The sequence below is a fragment of the Onychomys torridus genome, chromosome 1, assembly GCF_903995425.1.
Source record: "Onychomys torridus chromosome 1, mOncTor1.1, whole genome shotgun sequence".
Classification (NCBI taxonomy): domain Eukaryota; kingdom Metazoa; phylum Chordata; class Mammalia; order Rodentia; family Cricetidae; genus Onychomys; species Onychomys torridus.
Window position 1 is genome coordinate 108,605,645 of NC_050443.1, and position 21,607 is coordinate 108,627,251.

The 21,607-nt window shown below is 46.3% G+C and overlaps 1 protein-coding gene across 2 annotated transcripts in view; it reads left to right on the top strand.

Moving 5' to 3' along the window:
* Positions 1–1,549: 1,549 nt before the first annotated feature.
* Positions 1,550–21,607, top strand: part of Btbd16 (BTB domain containing 16) — a 49,556-nt gene continuing 29,498 nt past the window's right edge. Inside the window, exons 1-6 of one of the 2 annotated variants that reach the window (XM_036171530.1) lie at positions 1,550–1,621; positions 4,207–4,349; positions 9,317–9,390; positions 10,938–11,081; positions 14,806–14,895; positions 16,243–16,357. In XM_036171530.1, the coding sequence (XP_036027423.1) occupies positions 1,550–1,621; positions 4,207–4,349; positions 9,317–9,390; positions 10,938–11,081; positions 14,806–14,895; positions 16,243–16,357 (638 nt within the window). Of the gene's footprint in view, positions 1,622–4,200; positions 4,350–9,316; positions 9,391–10,937; positions 11,082–14,805; positions 14,896–16,242; positions 16,358–21,607 lie in introns of both variants that reach the window. The other variant, XM_036171614.1, reaches the window with a different exon arrangement.

Here is a 21,607-nt window from a genome sequence, read left to right on the forward strand (position 1 = left end):
ATTCTGTCTGCTCACATGGAATGGAAATCCCATGAGGCAGAGGTCATGCCCATCTTGCTCTCTGCCATATCTCAGAAACAAGCAACCCTCCCTGGGCTCACACACAGAAGGTACCTGTAGAATGAATGCATGACTGAGCCATTCCGCTGCCTTGGCTGCAATTCGGTCAAGTGCTCCTCGGAAAGCAGAGGGTAGCTGAGCGTCTTGGTCCACAGTGCCATAGACTTTAATGTCTTCACCTGTCCATTATTCCCCCTCCTTCTCAGTTTTGCTTTGGGGAACTACTGAGCCCCCATTACATGAAATCTAGTTGGAAGAATTCCTTGGGTGTTTCAGTTAGGTCAGTGGGATGCACTTGTCAAGAATTTGAGCTTGATGGGCTGGAGAGATGGCTCAGCTGTTGAGACTATCTTCTGCTCTTGTAGAAGACCAGGATTCATTCCCAACATCCACCTGGGGGCTTGTAACTGCCTGTAACTCTGAATCCAGGAGATCTGCTGCACATGAAATAAATGTATGCATTTAAAAAAAATTAGAGGGGCTGGAGAGATGGCTCCAGATGACTGCTCTTCCAGAGGACCCAGGTTCAATTCCCAGCACCCATATGACAGCTCACAACTGTCTGTAACTCCAGCTCCAGAAGATCCAACAACTTCATATCAATGCACATAAAATAAAATAAAATTTTTTTAAAGTTAAAATGTATTTTTAAAATTGGCTTGTTCAGAACCTCGTAGAAACAGAGTATGGGAAACTGATTCATCCCTGTGGGAACCTCTGACAAAAACAGGCTTGGTACTTGTACCTCAGTCCCTGTAGAAGTTTCTGGTCCTTCTGGGAGTCTGGGAGTGTCCTCCTCCCATGAGCATCTTTCAGGCAATCCTACCCTCCTGTTCCTATAATTATTATTATTTTTTTGGCATCCCATTAATCAGATAGGTTTCTGTTGCTTGTAACCAAATTGCCCTACTTGGATTCAGAACCACAGAAGAAGGCATGTTCTGCCAGTCCATTTTCATGGCCTTTAAGCCAAGGTAATCATGAATCCGCTGGGCTCCAGTACAGCCCTGGTTCTACCTGTTGTTGGGGACTAATTGCTAAAGTTCCCCCTTTGTCTCCTGGTCCAAATAAAGAATTCCATGCTCACCCTCCCTTCATCCTCTTGACAACATGAGATGTCATCATCTGTGCCACCCCATTTGAACCGCTTTTCCAACATGACAGCATAGATCTATCCACAGATGTGCCTTTTAGAACCCAGGCATGGGGATGTAGCTCCAGGCTGGAGCTCTTGGGTAATATGAGGCTCCACATCTAACACAGAGTGAGCTAACAACAGAAAACCTAGATACCGTCTTGCTTTGACACATGATCCACACTTGAGGCTTTCTCATTATTATATTTTTTGTGGTAAACAGAGATTCTTTAGATCAGTCTCGGCTACAATATTCTGATGAGATGCTTCAGGGAGTGTTGAAATGTTCAGCTTTAGCTCTTTTGTCTTCCAGGTGTTCATCTCTTTCCTTCCGTGTCATCCCCACTATCATTCATGAAAATGTTGAACCCGGTAAGTGGATCCTTTCACCAGAAGGCAGCTAATGGCAGAGCTGGGGAGATGGTTGTTGATGCAAAAACCACAATCCTCCCCTCAAGGGGATAAGGAACAGTTTATTCTGGAGCCAAATAGAGATGATCTTGCCTCAGGAAACAGATTTAAGTTACTCTAAAGTCCATTTTCTAACATGGTAACAGCTTCACGACATTTTATATTAACAGAACACAGAAAACTATAAATCAATACATTGTCAAGTACACTGCCACGAGGTAGATAGGGTCACAGCCACCCGGGGAAATCTCTGCTACGAGTGTGTGTGCTAACTGATGACATTTTGAGATTTTAGGCTGTTAATACATTGCAAAATGTTTCACCTGATAGTCACAAGGGTGTGTCAGACACAGAAGCAGGCAAGGAATGGCTAGTAAGGGGACAGAAGACAGCCCATGTTAAATTGTAATTAGGCTCTGGACCTGCATCATTCCAACCTCTCCACAGTTATTGAAGTCGTCATCAATGAATCAACCTCATATAAATTTCATCATCAGGAATAGTTTCTTTTCGGGGAAACTTTTGTTCACATTGCTCAGTCAATAGAGTGTTTGCCATGCGAGACTGATGACTTGAGTTTGACCCCCAGAACCCTTAGAAAACCTGAGTATGGGTTGAGCACCCCAGTGCTGGGGGTGGGAAAGGACGGGAGAATCCTGGGACTTGCTAGAGAGTTGTTCTCGCTGACCTGTTGAGCTCTGGATTCAGTCAGAGACTCTTCATGCAGAAACTAAAGCAAAGGGTGGTAAAGAAAATATCCACTGTCAGCCTCTGACCACACACACATGCTCATGCTCACAGGCACCACACGTGTGCACTGATGCTCACACGCTCACACACAGCATGGGAAGACAAGCAGTACAGGGTTACAGCGAGATTCCTATGTTCCCACAAGGGCCAGGGCCTGCACCACGGAAGGCCTCAAGCTTGACTGGCTGATTCCAGGGAAGGGGAGTCCAGGGAACACTGTCCAGAAACTGGAGAGCAGCCCCACAGCTGAACCCGTCCATGCTAGTGCCTCACTACAGCAGGACCACAGCTAAACTCAATCCACAGCTCACAGTCACCTCGCTGGGCATTGTGCTAAGACACATTTCCCAAACGGTTTCATTTTGTCCTCTTGATGACTCCCAAACTAAGGTGGCATCATCATGATCACCATCTTTGTCACCGTTATTGTCCCTGCCACCACAACCATTACGAATATCATACCAACATCACCAGCACCAACACCTCACCACCAGCATTACTGTAATCAATATCACCATGACTACCCAAATCACTACCATCACTGACATTGCCATCAGTACCGTAACTATTAACATACCACTTCAATCATGATTACCATCATCTCTTTCACCGCCATAACTGCCGTCAGTACCATCACCATTATCACCATAATGGCTATCACTATCATCACCAGGGTCACTACCACCATCATCACCACCACACATACCACTACCACTACTACTACTATTTCCATCATTATCACAAGTATCACCACTATCGTCATCTTTGTCCCCATCCCCATATAAACTAATCCCCAACTTAATGATGTCTGAGGGGCTCAAAAGGCAAGGTGACTTGCCCAAAGTTGTCCATCAGTAAGTGGCAATAACCGGAATTAGACTCAGATCCCACATCCCACATTTTCACTATTCCCCTGGTGCCTGGCTAGCTTAGGATTGACAGCTTCCATTCCCATGGATCCCTTGCAGTGAGATTTTCTTGCTAAGTGTCTCTGAGTCATGAGCCGGAGAGTTGGATTCTTGTGTTCTCTTCTGTTAAGGAAACTATATGAACGTTCTTAGCTGCACAATTCCTAATGGCTAGAGTCAGGGACAACTCAAATGTTGTCAACTGATGGAATGATGCACAGCTTGTGGCAGAGTAACATAATGCAATGTCATGGAGCCTTGAAAAGGAAGGAAGTGCTGATAACATGGATGGAAGCCTGGCCACTGGAAGGAGCCAGACACTGTGAGATTCTACACTTGCAATATCCAGAGTGAGCAAAACTATAGTCAGAAAACAGCTTAGTGGTCACCTGCCATGGGGAGACAGTGATGGATGGGGAGCCTGATGGATACAAGGTCCTTTGGTGAGTGATGAAGATGTTCTGGAACTAGATAGAGGTGATGGTTGCATAAGATTGTAAACGTACTAAATGCCACTGAACTGCACACTATAAATAAATAAAATGGTGAATTTCATGTTATGTATTTTGCCAAAAAGAAAACTCTCTATCCATAGTATCTCTCTGATTGATGTTAGGCTAAGTACTCAAAGAACAGTACTTGAAGCATAGGAATATACTTGCTTGTGGATTCTTAGCAACCTATAAAAAACAATTGGCCTTTTTGTCCTGGGAAGCTCTTCTTCCAGACCCCAAATTCCAAAGTACTTCATAGTTTGAAACACAGAACACGGCACCCTTATCTTGACTAGATGCCCTGTGACGGATGCTAGCCAGGTCCAAGAGTTCAGCAGCAGTTTAAAATGTGTATTGATTTTCTTTGTGCTACACAGTCTGGGAAAGCTGGCGAGCTGGCATTGGGGTAAAGTTAAAGGTCTTTCTCTCTTTGATCAAGCAGCGCAAGATTCGGCTGGAGCGCCAGATTGTTGGTGGAACCAACCGGTGGCGCTTTCCCCAAGAGCATTTCTGTGGAGACCTGCTGGCACTCTCCCAGATGTGCAATGTTTTGAACATAGACCTTGACGAAGCTCTGAAGAACCCAGACAGGTAGGAAGGATCGAAGGCCCAGGGCAGGGAATGGCAGCCCAGAAAGAGAGGGGAGGTACTTGATGACTAGACCAGGCTGGCTAGATGGTTCAGGTTTGTCTATAAGGAAGCCTCTCTAGAAGACCATACATAGGCATGGACAGGGTCTGAAGTGACTTCTTGCTCTGACAAGGTCTCTTGGTGGTAACAAAAGAGCAGCTTTTCCTTTATATATGAGCTTTGGACCCTCAGTAGATTCTAAATTCATCATCCAGGGGGCAAATGACCTCTTGAAAAAGCACCGTGGCTAAGTGTTTTGATGTGAATTCTCATGAATTCCATTTCTACCCAGGCCACCGTTCCCCTTCCCTCTCTTAGTAAGTAGTGTTAGCATCAGGCTAGACCATCACTTCTCCAAATTGTGAGTTCTGCCTGTCCTGAGGACACAGCAAAGGAACTTATTGCAGAAGGACCCTTTACTTCTGGGTGCTTTTGCCCCGGCTTGATGCCACTAATCTCTGAACCAGTAGTCCTGTCTCGTGCTCATGGTTAAGACTGCCTAAGCAAAGGCTGCCCCTGGCACAGTGTCTGGCATTGAAGATCTGCTAGTTCCATGTTTGCTGAGTGACTGGTCAAATATGACCTTTAGCTTGTGGCTAAACCTCATTGAGCCTCACTTTCCTCATCTGTGAAATGGTCATGATGGAAACTCCCTTGAAAACTCAATGGATGTTTAAATCTGGTACATTATATCAGGCTATGTATTAGAAATATTTAGTGTTGTTCTTTTTGTGGTTTGTTGTTGTTGTTGTTGTTGTTGTTATTTTGGTTTTTTGAGACAGGGTTTCTCTGTGTGGCTTTGGAGCCTTTCCTAGAACTCACTCTGTAGCCCAGGCTAGCCTCCAACTCATAGGGATCTACCTGCCTCTGCCTCCTAAGTGCTGGGATTAAGGCATGTGCCACCACTGCCCAATGGAGTATTATTCTTACAAATAGTAGACTCTGAATAAATTGTACAATTTTCTTGGTGGAGTCTGCCACGATGTGGGGGAAATGGATTTTCTTTCACAAACATGGGGATTGCAATTCTATCTTTGTAGTGGGAATATATCCCTGGGACTGTGAAAAACTCTTGGAAAGCACCTTAAAGGTTCTATTTGGTGTTCTATTTATTCTATTTTTTTAAAAGATTTACTCATTTATTATGTATACAGAAAAGGGCACCAGATCTCATTGCAGATGTTTGTGAGCCACCATGTGGGTGCTGGGAATTGAACTCAGGACCTCTGGAAGAGCAGTTGGTGCTCTCAACCTCTGAGCCATCTCTCCAGCCCCTGTTTACTTTTTTTTATGTTGATAGACAACATTTAATTTAGGTAATAAAGGAAGTATTCCCAACAATATGCACCTTTAGATACCAGGAGACTTTCTGATGTCGCATTTCAAGGCAGGTGTGCATGTGAGTGTCTGGAATTGTATTGTGTAGCATACATGTGTCCCCCAAAGCACACACAGCTCCTACCTCATCAGAAAAGTCCTGGCCCTGCCTCTTGTGTTGTAATTGTGGCTTTTCCCACATGGAATCACTGTCAACTTTGACAGGAGCCAGATCAAACTGTAGTAAACATATTGCATCTAGGGTCACTTGGCTCCCAGCTCCCATTTATTTTGGGTCTGTAGCTATGCCTGGGACAGGTCAGTGCCCTGGGTACCATCCAACTAGCCAGCTCTGCTTGTTGTGTCTGTGGGTTTCCAGGGCGTGGGGGACTCTGAGGCTGCTCACTTTGAGATGCTGTGCAGAGCTCTGTGGATGGCTTTGCCTGGAATACAGAATGGGGTCAGGGGCTGAGAGACACAGGAGTATCGTCTCCTTTCGTACAGCCCTAAATTCTTATGTACAAATTGAATATATTCTCTTATATGACATTATTCATGGAAAAACCTTGAACAGTCACACTCAAAAACAATTCAAGCTGTCTTGGGGGGTTCTGGCATATGTGGATGCACACTGTCACTTACCCAAAGAGGCAGCATAGGGGAGGTGCTGCCCAGCCAAGACTTAAAGGAAGGGCCCACCCACTACAGATCCAGACATGCTGGGAAATGAGCCTAGAGCTCTTCCTGATCCCTGGCTGGTGACTCTGGTTGGTATTGCCCTTTCATCCTGTCTACAACATCAAGTCTGTATCAAGGACGGGAAGGTCATGCAAAGAGGTGAGGATGTCAACAGCAGACCCCTGGCTGTTTTATCAGAGCACAGTTCAGGTACAGGGATATTAGGGACATAGGACCTGAGTTATACAGTTCAGGGAGAGGGAGATTAGGGACATAGGACCTGAGTTATAGAGGAAACAAAAGAACAAACATCAGGGTTGGGGATTTAGCTCAGTGGTAGAGCGCTTGTCTAGCAAGTGTAAAGCCCTGGGTTCAATCCTCAGCTCAAAAAAAAAAAAAAAGAAAAGAAAAAAAAAAAGAACAAACATCAGCCAAGCGTAGACTTAGTGGTAGGCTCCTCAGACATCCACCCTTCTACCCTGCCCAGCCATCTTTGTTTTATAGGGGAAAGCTCTGAGACCAAGAGGCAGGACCCAAGGTCATGTGGAAGAAAATGGAGGGACTGGGACCCAGGTCTGTGTAATTCTTCCCGGTTAGTTGGATTGGAGTCCCTGACACCTAAGTATCAAGCCAGCATTCCCGTGTGTGGCTTGTTCCAGGAGACCTATACTTCCCTGAGAAAGTTCTCAAATTCCCTTTTCTGTTTCCTCATCATGGGCCACAACTTGAGGGAAGAAGGTCCAGCCTATGATCACATTACCACTGCCCCCTGGCACATCTTCACAGGGCATTTTTCCTCCTGGTGAGTAAGGAGATGTTTATACCATAGACTCTACAAGTGATCCTCAAATGAGCCTGCATCTTGAGGTCTCCAAAGCCTGTATAGTAGACAGTGGTCACACCCAAGGAAAGGTAGTGTGGCCATTTTGTCATCTGGCATCTCCTGGCTCAGCTGGCAATGGGGATGTTTATGAGGCGGGTTGAGCTCATGGACAGTGCCCTGGAGTTTCCAAAACCCACCAGTCCCATTTAAAGTGATGGTCTGAACTCTTAACCCTGCCCAGCTCTTCTCAGACATGTCACCTAAGTGACTGATGGAGGATATGAGGGTCCAGTCCATCACTCATGCTGAGTAAACAGCTCAGGCTCCCAGTGACTTCCTGGGGTTGAGTCATTTGCAGCCATTTCTGTCCTGGAAAGGATGGCATTCTGTCACTATTATTCTGGAAACAGGCTCCTGCCCAAACCGCCTCCATGCACCTGGCTCATAAGGGCTTCTGAATCACTGGAAAACAGCATTCCCAAGTGGACCCTGGGATACACAGACCAGATGTGGTCTACAAGTGTCCCTTGGCTGATTGGCTTTCTTGGGACGATCATCTTCTAACTGAATATGTGACTCGTTTTAGTTTATTTTCACACTCTGCATGTAGAGTACCCAGCGTCTGTGAAAAGCATTATCACTGTTGCTATTTACACTCATAGACTGAGTGGACATTGACCCAACACTTGTACAGTGGCTTGCGCCAGGGCCTCAGCAGTAAACAGACACCCTGGTGTTGTGTAAAGGACTCAGGAGTAGACAGGCAACCAGAAGACATTGCAGAAGTTTTAGTGGGACAGTCTCGAGGCTCTATGAGGCTGGGGTGCTGGCCTAGAGAAAGCAACAATGAAGATTTTCCTAGAGAATTAGTAAAAGCCCCTGGAGAGAAGCCAGAAAGCCCCCGGCACAGGAAGGGGGTCTGTGAATGTGTGGGAGCTGCATTCAGGAAGCCAGAAAAGGCTATGGCCAGAGTGGGAGGCACAAGGTTATAGTGAGGCAGGAGCTTGTAGCTTTGCCAGTGGTCTATGGAGATACAAGGGTGGATCCCAAATCAGAGAGACAAGACCAGCTGTGTACATTGTGTGGGGTGAGACAAGGAAAGGAATCGATAGAGGCTGGGACACTGGCAATGACTGGGCAGACGAGAAGTAGCCTGAACAAAGGTTGAGCAATGAAGGCAAAGGGCACATGAACAGGTAGAAGAGAGCATCTCATCAAATGGAGACAAGTGATCAGATGTGACGATGCCCAGTTGGCTGGCTTGGATACCTGGGGGTCCATGTCCTGAGACAAGAACCAGGGTAGAGGAACAGGGTAGGGTTCAGGGTAGACTGTAAGGTTAATTTTCAGCTGTCCTGAGATTGGCAGTTAATGTCCTAGAAAAGAATACTCTATGCTCCTCTCTATCAGATATTTATTGAGTACCTACTGTATGCCATGTTAGAGTTTAAAGTTCTAGAGACTTTCTGAAGGAAGTGCCATTCCTCAGGCAGGGGTAGTCTTGAATATCTCCTTAGTAGGTCATTCTCACCAGCAGGAACAGGGATCAGTCTTTGGGATCAATTATGTCAAGAGTTGAGAAAACTCTCACAAAGAGAGAAATGTGATAAGGTGCTAATTTAGGGATAGATGCTGTAAAGATAGATGATGTAGGGATACAGGAATGATGGATGTGTGGGGATGGAGTCTATAACAATAGATGATGTAGGAATGGCTGCTATGGAGATGGATGGTGTAAGGAATGATATTTTAGTAAAGTATACAGTAGGATGGGTTGTGGCCCAGTTTCTGAACCTTGCCATGAAACACTATCATTAAATTGGTGAATAGCAATAATCATATCAGGAAGAGGAAACGAGTACCCCAGGTCACACAGCCAAGGTAATGGCAAAGCCAAAAATAGCTAGATGGAGCTACATGGCCCTTTGGGTCCTATCTGGTGCAGACATTTAAGGTTTGGGAATGTTGCTCTTCTTTCTCCAACTCTTGGCTCATACCATGAGTTAAGACATATATAGCCTGTCTCCCACACCTCTCATAAGTGTTATAGTTAACAAAAACATTGATTTATTATTAACCTCTGGATCTTCTGTCTGTGTTTTCCCTCCAGATTACGCATTTCAAAATTCCAAAAGCTTCTCTCTGAGAATATCACGAACAGTGGCACCCAAAGTGGGGAAGCAGGTGAGTGGTCAGAACTATGCTGACTTCATGACTCTACTATGGTACCCGTGTAACAGAACCAGCATGAACCACAAGTCTCATGCACCACAGAGTCTAACAGGAAACAGGTACCTGTAAACACTCTTCTATTGTGAGGAGGGGATCCATGCTCCTCACACATGAGTACATGTGACACAAAAAAGACAAACACACTGATGACAATAAGTAGCCTTTAGAACAGTCTACACATAGCATTCAGGAATGGGCAGCTGGATTTTTTTGTCCCTTTGGGATTTAAAGTATCATGATTGACACTCAGCTTGATACTTGTCCCAAAGGACTTTTCTGTCTTTGATAGGAGCATAAATCAGAATAGGAAAAAGGTCCATTGATCCAGGTAAGGAAAGTGGAAAGTTAACTGTAGTGGGTTTTTTTTCTATCTTGTTATGCTGGAGACTGAACCTAGGCCCTCATCTGTGCCAGGCATGCATTCTATCACTGAGTCACACCCCTACTCCAAAGCCAGCCTCTTAAAGGAGCTGTTTGGGGTTAAACTCCAGAGAACAGTTGCCTGAGGTCAGAGGCAGCCTCTTTTCTAAGGTAAAGCTAGTAATTCCTTCTCATCTGCCAACTCTGTTGGATCTAGAGAAGCAGTCTGAGACCTTCTCATGTTGAGGAGAGAGAACACTGGGCCTGGTTAGTGATGTCTGCTTTGTAATGACCATCTTAGAAGTTGAGATTGATAACCAGAGAAGGAGCATGCTGGACCTATAATTCTGTTCCTTCCTATAATCACCCTACATATATGGGACATGTACCCCCCTAACCCAGCATAACCCAACTACCTGAGGTCATCCAAGATTTGAGACATAAACTCAAGTTTCTGAACTCCAACATGAAACAATATCTTAAGTTGGTGAATGACAATATCAGGAAGGAAAGACAGGTGCCCAAGTCACACGGTCAAAATAATGGCAAAGCCAAGAAACAGCAAGTGGCCCTCTAAGTCATGTCTGGTTTAGAACAATGGTCCCTTTCACCAGCCTCTCGCCCAGCTCTGCACTAACTGTAAGAGTTAAGTCATGCAGAGTCCTCTCACCCACTCCCTCATGCCTCACTTGGCATCATTCATCTGCCCTCTGATCAAGGTCTCTTCTAAATCATCTATGAGAGACACAGGTTAGATGGCCCCACATAAAGCATTCTATGGTTTATAAAAGGCTTTCTTTACAGTGCCATTTTACTTCAATATGAAGCCCCCTAAGAGATTCCACTCAACAGGGTCCCTAAAAGGCCTTCTGAGCGGTTTTCAAGCCCCTGAGTTAGACAGCTGCTTACATGCCTTGGAAATCTACAACTTCGTCAGCAACCCTCAGAGCACAGATTGTCATAACACTCCTCAGTTAGTACCCCTCAAAGCCAGAAAGCGCTTGGTCCCATGCTACACAAAGGCCTGGGAAGCCACTTGTTTCTGCTATCTATTGAGTAACTGTGGCCATGGGAGGAGCCTATTTATCTTCAGGTAGCAGTGTTCCCAAGTGTGACTCAGCATCACTTTCTCTCCTCAGATGTGATTCTAGAATGCCTGGGCTTCAAGTGGGAACTCCATCACCCACAGATTCTTCAGTCTGAGACCTTGGCCAAGCTCTACTTGACAGCCCTGATGCAGAACATGAAAAAACCCTCAAGGGAGCTGAACAAGATTCTGAAAGGTAATCCCCCACGGACCTGGACTAGAGCTGCAATATTCTCAGGATTGGAAGAACCTGGTCATTGATTGGCATGTGCTCATCTTCATTAGTGATAGATCATGCTCTACAATGTGAGCTCACTATGAGTTGAACCTGCTTCCTCAGTCATGAAGTGGGATGGTAGTTTTTGTTTTGTGACTTTGAAGCCTAGAGGAGGTAGTAGGTGTGGAGTTCTAGGACAATACCTGCCATATAGCAAGTACTCAGTGCATCCCCATTATTGACTTTGTAACAAACAAGTCTTATCCAGCCACTGAAGACACAGAGCCTACCTACTTCTTAGAGTAGACAAGATGAGCTATGTTGAATCTCCTGAAGAACTTTCTAGAAGGAAAGCATAGTTCCACAATCTGACTTGTTTGCCCTGTTTGTGCTGGTTAGAGGTTAAGATGTGTGTTTCTCCTTCTGTTCCTTTCTCTGCTGTTCTATTTTTCTTTTCTTTTTCTCAACTTATCTCCTTCCAAAAAGAATTTAGCTCACTTCTTTTATTCTCTCCTCTGTGCACCCTAACCACCTTGGCCCTCCTTTTTCCTAGTCCACATGTCTTCAGCAGTTAGAAGACAAACTTCTTTGGACAACAGCCTGCATATACTCCAGATTGACTCATAAGCAGGTGAAATGGAAAATTCATGGTCCTCAAAGCTAGCCAGCATACTGGTCAAAGTGGGATTGTATTTTCAGGTTGTGGTAGCTATGCTTTGTTGTTATACAGCCAGGCAGGCAGCCAGAGTCCCCAGTCAGAACCCTTCCCTGAGCCTGGAGTGTACTCTCCTACTTGCTAGCATCCACCTGGCCTAACAGCATCTGAACTGGCATGGAGTCAGATAGGTGAGCCACTTTGTGACTCCCCACAGGAGCATGGAGACCTGAGCCCCTTCTTGTGATGTCTTTTCTGTTCCTAAGCATTTGCCTCACGTCCTCTAGAACAGGGCTACACTCCTCCATCTTCCCAGAGCTCAGGTCAGACCACCTACTGAGCCATCAATGGAGGCTCTGATGACTTAAAGAGGGAGTACACTGGAAAGGAAGAGAGCCAGTGGTGGGAAAGGGGGGCAGTGCTCATGCTATCTTTCATGGGTCCAGAAGAGTGTCCCTAGGTCCTGCCCCTCTAACCCAAGAAGCCTGCTAGTGACAAAGTCTAGCTGCAGATACCAGAAAAGCTATAGTAATGAGAACTCCATGACTATGACTGTCACTGCCCTCCTCATAACCACCCACACTGACAAGTTCCAGGGCATGCATTTCCAGGATGTCCCATGGAACCATCACCAGCTTCTCTGTGCCTTTAGAACTAAACAGAGCCTCCAGCCCAAGGCTACACACTGATCTCACAATCATTGCTTGGGTCTTGCTGGGAATGTCTTGTGTGCTGTCCTGTAGTTGGCATGGATGAGGCTTCTGGAAAAGTGCTGGAGAGCTGGAGAGCTGTAGGTTCCTGAGGCTTCCCACGGCTGCTCCTCCTTTTTCTACCTAACATTGATGGGCAGCTGAACTAGGAGCAGGTGTTTATTGTATAGGATGATATCCAAAGGAGATGGCCTCTTCTACTAAGCACACTCCAACTGCCTTGATTTCCACAGACCTCAGGAGCATGGTTAGCTTTCTATCTGTCTGGGTATTGGTGACATAACCTAGAGGAAAGGTTGGGCCTGTGCATCTGTCTCTCACTCCAGCCTAGCTGATATTGTCTTTTCCTTCAAAAAAAAAAAAAAAAAAAATAGGCTGTTCTGCTTTACCAGGCATTGTGCTAGGCATCTAAGGGGATAGTAAAACACCTCAAAAAAAATGATAAAACATGGTAAGCAGCATGATCCATTATAATACTAGCCACCCCCTCCTGTGTGTATACTGTGTACAAGGCATTTGTGTGTAGTATATTTTGCTTTCTACAATAGGGGTGAGTAATTGATTGGCAAGAACATGCATACAGGATACCATGCAATCAGGCCAAGAGCAAAGTGATCCAGAGCTTGGTAAAACCTGGCACTTAGTGGGTACAGAGGTAGGCAAGGATAGCATTTAGTGGGTACTTCATAAATATTTGCTGAATGTTAAGTCTGAATATAGATAAATGTCAGAGGGTTGTAAGGGGATGCTGAGGAAAAGGAAATTTTGTTGGCTCATTTTTCTATAGCACGACTTCCTCTTTGGCTCCCATCTCATGCAATCTTGAGCTCTGTGATGCTAGAACCTATTCATTTTGTCGGTTCTGCTAATATTGACTTATGGCCAGTGTGTGAAAGACCATGGCACATCCTGGGGATGGTGTGGCTAGTGAACCATCAATGTGCCTGCCCATTGTGTAACAGCAGATGGGTGGTATAATAGCAGGTTGTGGTAAGTTGGTCTTTGGAGAAGAAACATGCCATGAAGTTGGGGTAATGGTGCTGTTTTCCATATGGCGTCAGCCAGGGAAGGCCTCTCTGGGAAAAGGACCTGTGTGTAGGCCCCTAGAGAAGGAGAAAGGCAGGGAGAGAGTACCACATTACTCAGGGAGGCAAACCCAGACTGGTAAGTTTAGAGCCTAGGGAGAAGTTAGAGGCCAGGAAGCTCCTGAGATCATAGGTGAAGCTCTGGCCTCTGTGCCAAGGAGAAAGGATGCTCTTGGAAACGCCCTCTGAGAGTCTCAGTTTAGAACAACTCCAAGTACATGGACTAGCTAACAATGAATCGGCCAGCCCCATCCCTTCACCCAGAACTCTTTGGTGGCAGGGGTTCTCAACCTGAAAACCCATGGGGCAAAGCATCGAGAGCCACTGTATGGGGCTTGTGAGATAGCTCAGCAGGCATAGGTGCTTGCCTTTGTCCAAAAGTTTGATTTTGGTCTCTGGGACCCACTTGGTGGTAGAAGAGAAGTGACCTGCACATGTGCCATGGATATATGGATGTAATAACACTTTTTTGTTTGTTTGTTTTTAAGACAAGGTTTCTCTGTATAAACAGTCCTGGCTATCCTGGAACTCACTTTGTAGACCAGGCTGGCCTTGAACTCACAGAGCTGCCTGCCTCTGCCTCCCGAGTACTGAGACTAAAGGTGTGCGCCACCACCGCCCAGCGTAATAATACTTTTAAAAAGAAGAGAGCCACGATGTGGATGTCCCAGCCACTTACTCCTCCTTCAGCAGGTAGCCACTGTGTTCCCACTTGCTACTTGCTCTGACTGTGCAGCCCGGGCACCCAAACCAGTGGTTGAGGCCCGCTTTGCCCTCAAACTGCCTGGATGGGGGGGAGGGGGGAATAGAAGAAGGGCAGGGAGAGAGGCAGAGAGCAGGACACAGGAAACAAGTCTGGCAAGAGAGAGAGAAGGGCAGTGAGCAGGACACAGGAAACAAGCCCAGCAAAAGAGGGGGAGGCAGAGAGCAGGACACAGGAAACAAGCCCAGCAAGAGAGGGGGAGGCAGAGAGCAGGACACAGGAAACAAGTCTGGCAAGGCAATGCAGGTTTCAGTCACCGTCTTGGCAATGCTAAGATCACAGGGGGAAGCAGGGAGAGAGTGACCCATGAACTTTTGTGCCACTTTGTAGCCTCTTGTGAGTCTCAAACTATTTCAAATTATGTTTTCAACACTAAAATATATCCACCCAACAATCAAACTAACAATACAAATGACATGGGCCAAGACCCAGGCTGTGTGCAGGGTGGCGGGCCTCATTCTCCATCTTCACACTTCATTCTCTTCACTAGCTCAGGCACCTAAGAAGATCAAAGAAAAGTCCCCTGTGAAGAAGATCATCATTACCTTGAAGGTCAATGACCCGGCAGTCACCAGAGTCGGTAATGTAACCCGGTCTTCATATTCTGAGAAGGCCACTGAACAGTCAGTCCTCCCAGAGACAGTACCAAGCCGGCTGCATAAGCACAAGGATCCAAGTTCAGATCTTTGCACACAAGGAAAAGCCAGATGCATGCACATCTGTAACCCAAGTGCTGGATGGGGTCAAGGAGGCAGACATGGTCAAGCCCTGATCAGTGGCTAGCCAGCTGAGCCAAAGTGATGAGATCTAAGTTCAGTGATAGACCCAGCCTAAAAAAAAGACAAGACATCTGACATCAACTACTCCTGGCCTTCAGAGAGAGAGAGAGAGAGAGAGAGAGAGAGAGAGAGAGAGAGAGAGAGAGATATGAAGTCCACAGAAAGAAGGATCAGGAAGGCTGGGACACATAGGAAAGCAGATTACTCCTAAAGATCAGTGTGGCCACTGGTCAGGGGACAAGATATAGGAAGGGGAAGATGTTCAGGCTTCTCAGACCTGGGGGAACCACCCTACTGAGCTCACACCTGTAGAGAACAGGGACACCCATGGGCCTACCCTTCTCCCCAAACAGCATGTGACCCACCCCCACCATGCTGGTCCCCCACTGGCTGGCTTCCAGCAGCAGTAGCAGGTTCCTGCGGAGTTTTTAACCTTTCCTCAGCTTTCCCAAGCAATCATCTGTGTGAACACAGCTTGCATGGCGTGCTGTGATGACACAGGTATGTAGATAGGTAGGTTGGAGCACTGTAGATAGTGCCCTGGGGCACTGGTACAGACAGCTCAGGGTCCTCACGGTACATTGCAACAGCATAGCCATGCCATCCTGGCACATGTTGCATTTCCAGGAGGCCAAGGCCATCTGACCTCTAGCCAGACAGTCTGGTTTCTAAATCAATGAATTATCCTAGTTCTTCCCAGAAGTGCCTGGCCTCTTCTGAAGTTCTCAGACTCCAAGGGAAACCCCTCACTAAGCTCTATGGATCTAGAAAAAAAGTGCACCAGCCTGTATGTAACATTCTCCACAGATTCAAGAAGACACATTCCTAGGGGGGGTGGGGGCATGGACCCCAGGTTAGGGGAGATATGCAGGGGGACATGTTGGTCTTGTGGTTGTCTGACACACAGACTCCAAAGACAGGCTCAAAGGAGGATCCTTATAGTGGAGATCAGCTGTCCTCACCTTCATCCTCAGCTTCCTAGGAAGCTGTGGGTCCAGGCGGACATCTGCCCAGGTAGTCTGCACCCACGTCAGCGCTCACCGTTCCTCCAAGTATCTATACCCACGCCTGGCTACAGGAGTAGTGAGACCCCTGGGTGACATACAAATCTTATACTAATGGCTTCCCCTCTGCTGCTGCTACCCCAGCCTTCGCCCTGGCCCTGAAGAACCTCTACATGAACGAGGTGGAGATGAATGTGGACAATGTTCTGGGTGTGCTGGCCTCTGCTCACATCCTCCAGTTCAACCGCCTATTTCAAAGGTAAGGATGACAGGAGGAATAGGCCAGCCTGTGCAAACTTGGAGTATTCTTTTTTATTTTTTTAAAGATTTATTGATTTATTATGTATACAGTGTTCTGTCTGCATGTGTGCCTGTATCCAGATCTCATTATGTGGTTGCCAGGAATTGAACTCAGGACCTCTGGAAGAACAGCCAGTGTTCTTAATCTCTGAGCCATCTCTCCAGCCCAGCTGGGAGTATTCTTTGAAGCTCATTTCATGACACTTTCCTCTTCCTTGGAGTTCCCTTTGTACCAAGCATGACTTAGAAGCCAGAAAGAGACATCACGAAACTCACCCCTGATGCATTAAGTGTTTATGACAGCCCCCATTACTTTTGTGCATGTCAGCCAAGTAGTTCTTGATTCACAGGAATAAATTACAAGTGGGGAGAGCCTACCATGGGAAGAGTTTATGCAGGTATGCAAAGTGACTTCCCTCAAACCTGACTCTCCTATCGATTCTTACCTGAGTTCATTTGAGGAGAAAAAATTTCTCCATTAAGTACACACACACCTAAGCTGGCTTCCTTACTTCTGCCTGTCCTCAGACTTCAGATAAAGCTTTGTTTTATTCTTGAAAATATTTTTTAATTGTTGAGAATGTTGCATATAGTCATGGTAAATCTTTTTGAGGTGAAAAATGCTAAGATCAGGCCAGTGAGTAGCCCAGGTGCTAGAGGCACTTGCCATAGCCTGGTGACCTGAATTTGATTACCAAGATGCACATGGTGGAAGTGGAGAACTAGGTCCCTCAAGATGTCCTCTGACCTCCACATGTGCACAGTGGCCTGCACATTCCTCTCTCACCCACAAAGTTGATTGATATAATTTAAAATTCATTTTTATAAATGCAAAGATCAGATGTGGCCATGATCCCAGTGTCTGCTTTGGGCCATGGCCTTTGTGGCTGGGCTGCTGATTGGTCTGGCTGCCCAAAAGGTGGGCTCATGGAGCTTGAGGAGGACCAGGAGAATTAAGTCCAGTCTTAAAGCTTCTACATTCTGAAGTCACCTGGGCCCTGGGGCTTGTATATCATGAGAACCCGAGGACACATCTCAGCCTTGAGTGATGTAGCCCAATGGGGCTTGGCCACCAGCTTCCAGTTACCAAAGGGCCTTTTTTTTTTGCAGACTTCAAAGCAATTGTATGAGTGAGAGGTGAAGGCCCTGTTTAGTTCTGTAGTAAGCCGCCCATTCACCACATGCCACAGTGGTTTGTGTTATAAACTATGGCTCATCATCTTCTCCTAACCATTGCCTGGGATTTGCTGAGGACTGGGGAACATGGGCTCCAAAGCCTGGAGATGGTGTGTTGGCCATGGTCAGACATGGTTCTCAGCTTTCTACAGGGCCTAGCTCCTTCTGCCTACCACTGTCCTCCCCACAAGCAGCCCTGAGAGCTGGCAGTGTTCCTGATCTAGCTCTACTAATGAGGAAGCTGGGGCCTGAGAGACACAAAACTTGCTTCCAAGTAGAGCAGTCAGGACCCCAAACCTACAATCATTCACTACACCATCCCATTTGGCTTGGGTGAGGTAGACATGTTGTCACTCGCTTCTGTGAGGTCCTAACCCCTTCTAGGGTGCTGGTCAGGGGAGGTTTTGCTTATTCAGCCCCCATTCACTCCTCTGCTCCTCCCAGAGCTGTTTCTTGGTCTTCTCTGGGATGCAGAGGGACAGATGGGCAAGTGGCTGCACTTGCAAGCCTATGGCTCAAAAATCCCCACAACACAGGAAATGAGTCAAGCAGGGTGGAGTGAAGTCAACAACCCCCGAATGTTACGTTCCTTCGGGCTGGGTAGGATTAACTTCAAGCACAGTTTGTGCCTGTGATAAGAAAAGACACTTCTCTGAAATCCTCCTTTTAGCATCTCTTGAAGTTCCTTTGTGCTGGTGCTTCTGAAAGGGTATGTGTGCCACATGGAAATCCCTTTGTGGGATTTGTCTTTCTAGACTATCCTGTTCCTTCTCCAAGTTGCAGGGATGTATACCTACTGAATCCGTTTGGTCCTGAAGACAGGCATGGAGTGGAGTTGTGTGATTGTCCAATTTCCTATGCAATTGTGATACAATTTGGTACAAAGACTTAGATGGTCTGCCTTGCTCATTTAACCTCCCCAGGCCTCAGTGAGTTTTTAGTTTGGGTTGTAGCTGACAAGGCCATACTGTATAGCCTAGGATGGCCTTGAACTAGCAATCCTTCAGCCTCAACCTCCTGAGTGCTTGGATTGCAAAGATTTACCACAGCTCCTTGGCAAGCCTCAGTTTGTATAAGTGAATGAATGTCCCACCCAAGCCAACAGAAGACACCAGCTATTCTGGAGAGGGCAGAGATGGCTTTCTCCTGGGGAATCTGGAAGGATCTCACCCATTAATTTTAGAGGCCACACATTCAGATTCAATGATACATGTTTCTGAGCTGTCAGCCCATTCCTTGGGGTACCTGAGAGTGACTCAGTTCAGGTACTCCCCCTGGAGCTTCTCAGAGGCCAATTGGGGATACAGATGCCCCACAAGCCAAGCACTCTTCAGGTGTGCAGAGGTCTGGACTAATCTTCAGGGGACACATTGAGATGGGTCTGGGGTCTGAGAAAGTCTTCCAGCATGTTCTTGTGGCCAGACTTGCAGAGCTGCAGAGCTGCTCATGATGGGACATGAGCAGCTGAAGTCAGAGTTAGTTTGTGTGGTGTCTTGTGGTTGTCTAAGGAAGCTGGCCTTGACTATGTAGGCAATGATGGCTGGGAGAGTCAGACATTGCCTGAGACTTCCCATCTTCCTTATGTTGTAGCTGACACCCACTTCAGCTCAGCCCAGTCCAGTGATTCTCAACCCTCCTAATGCTGGGACCCTTTAATACAGTGTCTCATGTTGTGGTGACCCCTGACTATAAAATTATCTCATTGCTACTTCATAACTGTAATTTTGCCACTGTTATGAATCATAATGTAAGTATCTAATATTCAGGATATCTGATATGTGACACCAAGGAGTCATGACCCACAGGTTGAGAACTGATGCCTCAACTGATTATTGTAATACCTGCGGAAGCACAGCTTGCCACTCACATCATTTCCGAGCAGCTGTTTTCTGGGCCCACATATTGAGAGGGTGGCTTTCCTCTTGAAGCGGGCTTCTAGCCACCTTCAGTCTCCACCCACTACCTCTGATACTGGAAGTCCTATATGACTGTTAGCATCACGTTCTTCTGATTCTGGAAGCATTATATGACTGTGAGCATCATGTTCTTGGCTCATGAGCGAAGAAGAGCAGGTCTCTATTCTCCTGCCTCCTCCCTTGTTTTATTTTGAGTGCCAGAACAGGAAGAACTACAGTCATAACAAGCCAAGCCTCTTGACCTGCTCATGACCCTGGGTACATGGGGCCTGCCCCAGATTCTTCAGATGATACCACTGGGCTTAGTATTCTAGGTCAGAGGCCAGGCAGGCCTGCCACATAATTGAGCCTGTGTTTGAGAAGCTGGTGGTATAATTGATAGGAGTATGCTAGCCATGAGTGTGGTGTGCATGAGTAGGTGTGCATGCATATATGCTCGTATAGTAGGACAACAGAGCCCCTGGGTCACTCTCACAGCACTGTAACTTCAAGCATCAGATGAGACCCTGAAGGGTGTCTCAGCTGAGGTCCTGGTTTATGAGAAATCCACCCTGACAGCTACTTGAGTCTGAATCACACATCCTGGAGGTCTTTCACAGATGGAATCTGTGCACACATGTGTCACTTGGTGATGTTGCATAGGTCCTCTCATTGATGTTTGCATTGGTACCTCAGCTGGGATCACAGATGAGATCAGTGCCATGACAGCATGACTCAGGATGGCTGGAGCAGAAGAGGAAGCGAAAGGTGAACCAGGAGTTTAGGATGAGCCCGGGTCACACAGGACCTCAGATGTCACATCAGCAACTTCCTCTACTTGGTTTACAGTCATCAGAGAGGGAGACCTGAAACATGAAGAATGGTTGAGCGGGAACCCCTCTGAAGTGTGGGCATAGTTCTTTGGGCACTGTAATTTGGTAGGCTGGTACTAAGGAAGAGCTGGGAGGCAGAGAGGATCTGAGCTAGGTTCTGGGAGAAAAGAGGCCCAAGAGACATGAAGATGAGAACTGATGGGCTTTGCAATCTTATGAACCAGTGGTGTTAAAACAGAAGGTAGGGAATTCTGATAGGCCCTGGCAGAAATGAAGATATTCTAAAAAGACATTTGTGTCTCTTGATCTGAAACAATGGACCACAAAGAAATGAAAATTTCCCTAGGAATCTCATGCTGAGAAAAGGAAAAGGTGCCAGTCAGAGGGGGAACTTGTGTCCCAGAAAAAGATTCCACATAGTTCCGGCTACTTGTCAAACAACCATACAGGTTGAGACTGAAGGCCAGACAGTGATGGGTCCATGGTGGGCAGAATCTTCTAGTTTAACTTTAATCTCACATCAGAGCCCCAAAGACAGATGTGAGGTGGTATGGCTATTGGATCTCATTTCTCTTTGCCAATGTGCCCACATAAATAAATACAAATGTATTTGTTAGCAGAACTTATTAGCGAGAATAAATCTCCTTTTTTCTGCTTTCTACTTTTAATTGGACTCTTTTAAATGGCTTATTGAGGCTGGGTGGCTGCACCTGGCTTGGGACTTAGGCTGCGACTCATAAGTTCGATAACAAGATCACTGTAGGCCTAGAGTCAACTCAGCACAGGGTTCTCCTGTCCTCAAGTCTAGCCCTGCTGGGGCAAGTCTCCTGGCAGCAACGAGGCCATCCTAGAACACAAGGGTGGAGGGTAACTTAGTCATGGCCAGGTTATTTATTCATTCACCGGTTATTTCTTACCTTGTTCTAGTACAGGCTTTAAAATCAGTATACAAAATAAAAGCAACTGGACACCTTAATTTATTTTTACTTTTTTTTTTAGGGAGAAAGAAAAACAAAGACTTGTCTACCATAGCATAGGTACACCACACATTCAGTTCTGAATGTTCTAGCAGCTAAGACTAGGGGAAACTTGATGGATTACATGAGATGGAGATTAAAATTACCTAAAAATCTAGAGAAACAAATCACTTGGGAGATGCACAGCAGTTGTGGTTATCTTCAGTGTCCTCAGTGATAGCCAAAGAGGAAACGGACAGTAAGTCTCTGTTCTTTTTCATATTGGCAAAGGTGCCACAGCAAAACAGAAGTCAGTAAAATCAGTTCTCTAGGGGCGTGGGGTTGGGGA